General features: G+C 50.6%; 1 protein-coding gene across 5 annotated transcripts in view; it reads left to right on the top strand.

Annotated features, from left to right (window-relative positions):
* The window catches only part of LOC115101852 (cyclin-dependent kinase 17-like), a 96,916-nt gene that overhangs the window by 35,153 nt on the left and 51,763 nt on the right, over positions 1-10,000 (top strand). For 3 of the 5 annotated variants that reach the window (XM_065005267.1, XM_065005266.1, XM_065005265.1), the window contains exon 3: positions 1,455-1,625. The exons of the other annotated variants lie outside the window; for them this stretch is intronic. In XM_065005267.1, the coding sequence (XP_064861339.1) occupies positions 1,455-1,625 (171 nt within the window). The remainder of the gene's footprint in view (positions 1-1,454; positions 1,626-10,000) is intronic. 5 annotated transcript variants of the gene reach the window in all.

Raw genomic sequence — 10,000 nt, 5'->3', positions numbered from 1 at the left:
AGCTCCCTCTGCTAACATGACTACTGGTTCTGTCCATATCTCTGCTGTCAGCTCCCTCTACTAACATGACTACTGGTTCTGTCCATATCTCTGCTGTCAGCTCCCTCTACTAACATGACTACTGGTTCTGTCTATATCTCTGCTGTCAGCTCCCTCTACTAACATGACTACTGCTTCTGTCCATATCTCTGCTGTCAGCTCCCTCTACTAACATGACTACTGCTTCTGTCCATATCTCTGCTGTCAGCTCCCTCTACTAACATGACTACTGGTTCTGTCCATATCTCTGCTGTCAGCTCCCTCTACTAACATGACTACTGCTTCTGTCCATATCTCTGCTGTCAGCTCCCTCTACTAACATGACTACTGGTTCTGTCCATATCTCTGCTGTCAGCTCCCTCTACTAACATGACTACTGGTTCTGTCCATATCTCTGCTGTCAGCTCCCTCTACTAACATGACTACTACTTCTGTCCATATCTCTGCTGTCAGCTCCCTCTACTAACATGACTACTGCTTCTGTCCATATCTCTGCTGTCAGCTCCCTCTACTAACATGACTACTGGTTCTGTCCATATCTCTGCTGTCAGCTCCCTCTACTAACATGACTACTGGTTCTGTCCATATCTCTGCTGTCAGCTCCCTCTACTAACATGACTACTGCTTCTGTCCATATCTCTGCTGTCAGCTCCCTCTACTAACATGACTACTGCTTCTGTCCATATCTCTGCTGTCAGCTCCCTCTACTAACATGACTACTGCTTCTGTCCATATCTCTGCTGTCAGCTCCCTCTACTAACATGACTACTGCTTCTGTCCATATCTCTGCTGTCAGCTCCTTCTGCCTGGTCTTTATCTGTCCCCTCTTCTCTCATTTTCTTCTTGTCCTCCTCCCTTCCCTCTCTCCCTCCTCCTTCTCTCTCTACCTTTCCCTCTCCCTCCTCCCTTCCCTCTCTCCCTCCTCCCTCCCTCTCCCTCCTCCCTTCCCTCTCTCCCTCCTCCCTCTCCCTCCTCCCTTGCCTCTCTCCCTCCTCCCTTCCCTCTCTCCCTCCTCCCCCTCCCTCCTCCCTTCCCTCTCCCTCCTCCTTCTCCCTCCTCCCTTCCCTCTCTCCCTCCTCCCTTCCCTCTCTCCCTCCTCCTTCTCTCTCTACCCTTCCCTCTCCCTCCTCCCTTCCCTCTCTCCCACCTCCCTCTCCCTCCTCCCTTCCCTCTCTCCCTCCTCCCTCTCCCTCCTCCCTTCCCTCTCTCCCTCCTCCCTTCCCTCTCCCTCCTCCTTCTCCCTCCTCCCTTCCCTCTCTTCCTCCTCCCTTCCCTCTCTCCCTCCTCCTTCTCTCTCTACCCTTCCCTCTCCCTCCTCCCTTCCCTCTCTCCCACCTCCCTCTCCCTCCTCCCTTCCCTCTCTCCCTCCTCCTTCTCCCTCCTCCCTTCCCTCCCTCCCTCCTTCTCTCTCTCAGAGCCCATGGTGGTGTGTCCTGTTAGTATACATCCCCCAGCCTCTCACAGCGCTCCGTCCTTCCTGCGTCAGTACGCTGGCCACCTTGGCCGCACCGCTGCCCTGCGCAGAGACAACCCAGGCCTGGACCGCGACAGGCCCTACCTCACCCTGCACAGGACCGGATCCCTTGGTACACACACACATTATACATGCACACGCAATCCGGAATCCAGAGCATGACCGTTACCCTTGGTGGCTTTTTCTTTCTCCAGGCTTGTTCATCCCACTCTCTATACACCTCTCTCTATACACCTCTCTCTCTCTCTCTCTCTCTCTCTCTCTCTCTCTCTCTCTCTCTCTCTCTCTCTCTCTCTCTCTCTCTCTATACACCTCTCTCTCTCTCTCTCTCTCTATACACCTCTCAGAACTCTCTATACACCTCTCTCTATACACCTCTCTCTCTCTCTCTCTCTCTCTATACACCTCTCAGAACTCTATGTCCCTCTCTCTCTCTCTCTCTCTCCATACACCTCTCAGAACTCTATGTACCTCTCTCTCTCTCTCTCTCTCTATACACCTCTCAGAACTCTATGTACCTCTCTCTCTCTCTATACACCTCTCAGAACTCTATGTACCTCTCTCTCTCTCTATATATATATATATATATATACACCTCTCAGAACTCTATGTACCTCTCTCTCTCTCTCTCTATACACCTCTCAGAACTATATGTACCTCTCTCTCTCTATACACCTCTCAGAACTCTATGTACCTCTCTCTCTCTATACACCTCTCAGAACTCTATGTACCTCTCTCTCTCTCTCTCTCTCTCTCTATACACCTCTCAGAACTCTATGTACCTCTCTCTCTCTCTCTCTCTCTCTCTCTCTCTCTCTCTCTCTCTCTATACACCTCTCAGAACTCTATGTACCTCTCTCTCTCTCTCTATATACGCCTCTCAGAACTCTATGTACCTCTATCTCTCTCTCTCTCTCTCTCTATACACCTCTCAGAACTCTATGTACCCCTCTCTCTCTATACACCTCTCAGAACTCTATGTACCTCTCTCTCTCTATACACCTCTCAGAACTCTATGTACCTCTCTCTCTCTCTATACACCTCTCAGAACTCTATGTACCTCTCTCTCTATATACACCTCTCAGAACTCTATGTACCTCTCTCTCTCTCTCTCTATACACCTCTCAGAACTCTATGTACCTCTCTCTCTCTCTCTATACACCTCTCAGAACTCTATGTACCTCTCTCTCTATACACCTCTCATAACTCTATGTACCTCTCTCTCTCTATACACCTCTCAGAACTCTATGTACCTCTCTCTCTATATACACCTCTCAGAACTCTATGTACCTCTCTCTCTCTATACACCTCTCAGAACTCTATGTACCTTACTCTCTCTCTATACACCTCTCAGAACTCTATGTACCTCTCTCTCTCTATACACCTCTCAGAACTATATGTACCTCTCTCTCTCTATACACCTCTCAGAACTCTATGTACCTCTCTCTCTCTCTATACACCTCTCAGAACTCTATGTACCTCTCTCTCTCTCTCTCTCTCTCTCTCTCTCTATACACCTCTCAGAACTCTATGTACCTCTCTCTCTCTCTCTCTCTCTCTCTCTCTCTATACACCTCTCAGAACTCTATGTACCTCTCTCTCTCTCTCTCTCTCTCTCTCTCTCTCTCTCTCTCTCTCTCTCTATACACCTCTCAGAACTCTATGTACCCCTCTCTCTCTATACACCTCTCAGAACTCTATGTACCTCTCTCTCTCTATACACCTCTCAGAACTCTATGTACCTCTCTCTCTCTCTATACACCTCTCAGAACTCTATGTACCTCTCTCTCTATATACACCTCTCAGAACTCTATGTACCTCTCTCTCTCTCTCTCTATACACCTCTCAGAACTCTATGTACCTCTCTCTCTCTCTCTATACACCTCTCAGAACTCTATGTACCTCTCTCTCTATACACCTCTCATAACTCTATGTACCTCTCTCTCTCTATACACCTCTCAGAACTCTATGTACCTCTCTCTCTATATACACCTCTCAGAACTCTATGTACCTCTCTCTCTCTATACACCTCTCAGAACTCTATGTACCTTACTCTCTCTCTATACACCTCTCAGAACTCTATGTACCTTACTCTCTCTCTATACACCTCTCAGAACTCTATGTACCTCTCTATCTCTCTATACACCTCTCAGAACTCTATGTACCTCTCTCTCTCTCTCTCCCTCTCTCTTTCTCTCGCTCTCTCTCTGTGTTTCTATGTTGTCAGAGTCTAGGTGATGTGGTTAAGGCGGAGTCAGGCGCAGGACACAGAGATGAGTTATAATAGTAACTTTACTAAAAAATTATCTTCCAACAAGGAGAACGAAAATCCAGAATCACATAAACATAAACGGTGTCGGGGTCGCGACCCGGAGGACGATCTGGATGGAGACGGTGAAATTCCTGCAGTAAGGAACGGTTCAGGATGTCCTCCACCGGCACCCAGCATCTCTCCTCCGGACCGTACCCCTCCCACTCCACAAGGTACTGAAGGCCCATTGCCCAACGCCTTGAGTCCATGATGGCTCGTACGGTGTACGCCGGGGCCCCCTCGATGTCCAGAGGGGGTGGAGGAACCTCCCACACCTCAGACTGCTGGAGCGGACCAGCCACCACCGGCCTGAGGAGAGACACATGAAACGAGGGGTTAATACGGTAATCAGGAGGGAGTTGTAACCTATAACAAACCTCGTTCACTCTCCTCAGGACTTTAAATGGCCCCACAAACCGCGGACCCAGCTTCCGGCAGGGCAGGTGAAGGGGCAGGTTTCAGGTCGAGAGCCAGACCCGGTCCCCCGGTGCATACACCGATGCCTCACTGCGGTGGCGGTCGGCGCTCGCCCTCTGCCACCTGATGGCCCGTTGCAGGCGCACATGGGCAGCGTCCCAGGTTTCCTCTGAGCGCCGAAACCATTCGTCCACCGCAGGAGCTTCAATCTGGCTCTAATGCCACGGTACCAGGACCAGCTGATAACCTAGTACACATTGAAAAGGAGACAGGTTAGTGGAGGAGTGGCGGAGGGAGTTTTGAGCCATCTCTGCCCAGGGGATGAAAGCCGCCCACTCCCCCGGCCGGTCCTGGCAATAGGACTGCAGAAACCTATCCACGTCCTGGTTAACTCTCTCCACCTGCCCATTACTCTCGGGGTGAAAACCTGAGGTGAGACTGACCGAGACCCCCAGGCGTTCCATAAACGCCCTCCAGACCCTAGACGTGAACTGGGGAACCCGATCAGAAACTTTATCCTCAGGCACCCCGTAGTGCCGGAAGACGTGTGTAAACAGGGCCTCCGCAGTCTGTAGGGCCGTAGGGAGACCGGGCAGAGGGAAGAGACGGCAGGACTTAGAAAACCGATCCACATCAACCAGGATCGTGGTGTTTCCCTGTGACGGAGGAAGATCCGTCACGAAATCCACCGATAAGTGTGACCACGGCCGTTGTGGAATGGGTAGGGGTTGTAATTTCCCTCTGGGCAGGTGTCTAGGTGCCTTGCACTGAGCACACCCCGAGCAGGAGGAAACATAAACCCTCACGTCCTTAGCTAAAGTGGGCCACCAGTACTTCCCACTAAGACAGCACACTGTCTGACCGATGCCAGGATGACCAGAGGAGGGTGACGTGTGGGCCCAACAGATCAAATGATCGCGGACGTCAGACGAACGTACAGACACCCAACTGGACACTGTGTAACGCCGCTCGATGTCCGCGTCCACCTCCCACACCACCGGTGCCACCAGGCAAGAGGCCGGGAGTATGGGAGTGTAATATATGGACCGCTCCTCTGTATCATACAGCCGGGACACTGCGTCTGCCTTAACGTTCTGGGAACCTGGTCTGTAGGACAGGGTGAAAACAAAGCGGGTGAAAAACATGGCCCACCTTGCCTGGTCGAGGGTTCAGTGTCCTCGCCGCCCAGATGTACTCCAGATTAATGTGGTCAGTCCAAATGAGGAAAGGGTGTTTAGCCCCCTCAAGCCAATTCCTCCACGCCTTCAGAGCCTTGACAACAGCCAACAGCTCCCGATCACCCACATCATAGTTTCGCTCCGCCGGGCTGAGCCTCTTCTAAAAAAAATCACAGGGGCGGAGCTTTGTTGGCGTACCCGAGCGCTGAGACAGCACAGCTCCTATCCCTGCCTCGGACGCGTCCACCTCTACTATAAACGCTAAGGAGGGATCAGGATGAGCCAACACGGGAGCCGAGGTAAACAGAGCCTTCAGGTGACCAAAAGCCCTGTCCGCCCCTGCTGACCACTGCAGTCGCACCGGTCCCCCCTTCAGCAGTGAGGTAATGGGAGCCGCTACCTGACCAACACCCCGGAGTTGGCTAACCCTAAAAACCGCTGCACCTCCTTTACCGTGGTTGGAGTCGGCCAATTACACACGGCTGAAATGCAGTCATTCTCCATCTCCACCCCTGACGTGGACAGGCGGTAACCTAGGAAGGAGACGGACTGTTGGAAGAACAGACATTTCTCAGCCTTGACGTACAGGTTATGCTCCAACAGTCGACCAAGCACCCTGCGTACAAGGGACACATGCTTGGCGCGTGTAGCGGAGTATATTTGAATGTCATCTACAGTGGGGCAAAAAAGTATTTAGTCAGCCACCAATTGTGCAAGTTCTCCCACTTAAAAAGATGAGAGAGGCCTGTAATTTTCATCATAGGTCCACTTCAACTATGACAGACAAAATGAGAAAAAGAATCCAGGAAATCACATTGTAGGATTTTTTATGAATTTATTTGCAAATTATGGTGGAAAATGAGTATTTGGTCGCCTTCAAACAAGCAAGATTTCTGGCTCTCACAGACCTGTAACTTCTTCTTTTAGAGGCTCCTCTGTCCTCCACTCGTTACCTGTATTAATGGCATCTGTTTGAACTTGTTATCAGTATAAAAGACACCTGTCCACAACCTCAAACAGTCACACTCCACTATGGCCAAGACCAAAGAGCTGTCAAAGGACACCAGAAACAAAATTGTAGACCTGCACCAGGCTGGGAAGACTGAATCTGCAATAGGTAAGCAGCTTGGTTTGAAGAAATCGACTGTGGGAGCAATTATTAGGAAATGGAAGACATACAAGACCACTGATAATCTCCCTCGATCTGCGGCTCCACGCAAGATCTCACCCCGTGGGGTTAAAATGATCACAAGAACGCTGAGCAAAAATCCCAGAACCACACGGGGGGACCTAGTGAATGACCTGCAGAGAGCTGGGACCAAAGTAACAAAGCCTACCATCAGTAACACACTACGCCGCCAGGGACTCAAATCCTGCAGGGCCAGACGTGTCCCCCTGCTTTAGCCAGTACATGTCCAGGCCCGTATGACGTTTGCTAGAGAGCATTTGGATGATCCAGAAGAAGATTGGGAGAATGTCATATGGTCAGATTAAACCAAAATATAACTTTCTGGTAAAAACTCAACCCGTCGTGTTTGGAGGACAAAGAATGCTGAGTTGCATCCAAAGAACACCATACCTACTGTGAAGCATGGGGGTGGAAACATCATGCTTTGGGGCTGTTTTTCTGCAAAGGGACCAGGACGACTGATCCGTGTAAAGGAAAGAATGAATGGGGCCATGTATCGTGAGATTTTGAGTGAAAACCTCCTTCCATCAGCAAGATGAAACTTGGCTGGGTCTTTGACAATGATCCCAAACACACCGCCCGGGCAACGAAGGAGTGGCTTCGTAAGAAGCATTTCAAGGTCCTGGAGTGGCCTAGCCAGTCTCCAGATCTCAACCCCATAGAAAATCTTTGAAGGGAGTTGAAAGTCCGTGTTGCCCAGCAACAGCCCCAAAACATCACTGCTCTAGAGGAGATCTGCATGGAGGAGTGGGCCAAAATACCAGCAACAGTGTGTGAAAACCTTGTGAAGACTTACAGAAAACGTTTGACCTCTGTCATTGCCAACAAAGGGTATATAATAAAGTTTTGAGATAAACTTTTGTTATTGACCAAATACTTATTTTCCACCATAATTTGCAAATAAATTCATTAAAAATCCTACAATGTGATTTTCTGGATTTTTTTCTTCTGATTTTGTCTGTCATAGTTGAAGTGTACCTATGAGGAAAATTACAGGCCTCTCTCATCTTTTTAAGTGGGAGAACTTGCACAATTGGTGGCTGACTAAATACTTTTTTGCCCCACTGTATATACACCACTACATCCTGCCCGTGCAGGTCCCTGAAAATCTTGTCTACAAATTGAAAGACTGATGGAGCATTCATCAACCTGTACGGCATGACGAGGTACTCATAGTGCCCTGAAGTGGTACTAAATGCCGTCTTCCACTAGTCCCCCTCCCGGATACGCACCAGGTTGTAAGCTCTCCTGAGATCCAATTTTGTGAAGAAGCACGCCTGGTGCATTGACTCGATCGCACTGGCTATGAGAGGCAGCGGGAGGCTGTACCTCACAGTGATTTTGTTGATACCTCGATAGTCAATCCACGGGCGCAGACCTCCATCCTTCTTCTTCACAAAAAAGAAATTAGAGGAGGCAGGTGAAGTGGAGGGCCGAATGTATCCCTGCCCCAGGGATTCGGAGACATATGTTTCCATAACCACCGTCTCCTCCTGTGACAGGGGATACACGTGACTCCTGGGAAGTGCTGCGTCTACCATGAGATCTATCGCACAATCCCCCCCGTCGATGGGGTGGTAGTTGAGTCGCCTTCTTTTTACAGAAGGCGAGAGCCAAATCAGCATATTCAGGGAGGATGTGTATGGTGGAAACCTGGTTTGGACTCTCCACTGTAGTTGCACCTATGGAAACACCTACACACCTCCCTGAGCACTGACGTGACCATCCCTTGAGAGCCCCCTGTTTCCATGAAATAGTGGGGTCATGATCGGCCAACCAGGGACGCCCCAACACCACAGGAAACGCAGGTGAATCGATCAGAAAGAGACTAATTCTCTTCTTATGATCCCCCTGCGTTATCATACATAGTGGAGCTGTGACCTCCCTAATCAGTCCCGACCCTAAAGGACGACTATCTAAGGCCTGTACAGGGAAGGGCACATCAACAGGAACAATAGGGATCCCTGATCTAATTGCAAATGAACGATCAATAAAGTTCCCAGCTGCGCCTGAATCTACTAGTGCCTTATGCTGGGAATGCTTGAAAAACTCAGGAAATTCTATTCATACACACAAGTGCGAAACAGGAAGCTCTGGGTGAGTCGAGTGCCTACTCACCTGGGATGATCCACCAGTGCCCTGCCTGCTGCCTCGACTCCCTGGAGAACCTCCCCAGCACCGACCAGCTGTGTGCCCTCTGTGGAAATGACCCCCCCTCCGGTCCCCCTCATAGCAGCACCTCCTAGCTCTATCGGGGTCGGATCTGAGGTGCTGGGGGATGGAACTGACGGACCTCGATCCGGACGTCCACGGGAGGCCAACAGGTTATCCAGCCTGATTGATAGGTCCACCCGCTGGTCAAAGGTAAGGGTGGTGTCCCTGCAGGCTAGCTCCCTACGAACGTCCTGGCGTAGACCACACCTGTAGTGGTCGACCAGGGCCAGCTCATTCCGTCCCACACCGGCGGCCAGAGTTCGAAGTCCAGAGGGAAGTCTTGTGCGCTCCTCATCCCCTGTCTGAGATGATACAAGCCCCCCTCTCCCTTCAGGTGGATGATCCAAAACCGCCCGGAAGCGGTGGGTAAAATCATCATAATTGTCCAACGTCGGTCCTTCCCTTCTACAGACTGCGTTGGCCCATTCGAGTGCTCTACCAGTCAGACAGGAGATGAGGGCGTTTACACTCTCGCGCCCCGAAGGAGCTGGGTGAACGGTTGCCAGGTAGAGCCCCAGCTGGAGTAGGAACCCCTGGCACCCGGCAGCCATTCCATAGTATACCCTCGGGAGCGCGAGCCGAAGTCCACTGGATCCAGATGATCCACACCGGGTGGACAGCGGTGTGGGTTGTTGTGGGAGCTGGGGTGATGATGATGGGGTTGCTGGAAAACCCCCTCTCTCCCATCGCTCCATGGTTTGCAGCACGTGATCCATGGCTGTGCCGAGACTTTGCAACATAGTCACGTGCTGCTGGACGCCCTCCTCCACAGGTAGAGGAGGGTTGTATGCACCTGCTGACTCCATTGAAGGTGCGTGTTTCTGTCAGAGTCTAGGTGATGTGGGTAAGGCGGAGTCAGGCGCAGGACACAGAGATGAGTAATAATAGTAACTTTACTCAAAAAGAATCTTCCAACAAGAAGAACGAAAATCCAGAATCACATAAATGAGACAACTGACAACAATAAACACACACAAAACCACGATGGCTCCAGAGGGTTAAATAGGGAAATAATTAAAATGTAATGAGAACCAGGTGTGTACAACACAGACAAAACAAATGGAAAAAGAAATGTAGATCAGTGGGGGCTAGAAAGCCGGTGATGTCGAACGCCGCCCGAACAAGGAGAGGCACCAACTTCTGCGGAAGTCGTGACTTATGTATCTCTTTCTTCCTTG

The sequence above is a fragment of the Oncorhynchus nerka genome, linkage group LG20 (genome assembly GCF_034236695.1).
Source record: "Oncorhynchus nerka isolate Pitt River linkage group LG20, Oner_Uvic_2.0, whole genome shotgun sequence".
In the NCBI taxonomy this organism is placed as follows: Eukaryota; Metazoa; Chordata; class Actinopteri; order Salmoniformes; family Salmonidae; genus Oncorhynchus; species Oncorhynchus nerka.
The sequence above is the reverse complement of the archived record's forward strand: the minus strand, read 5'-3'. Positions and strand labels throughout refer to the sequence as shown.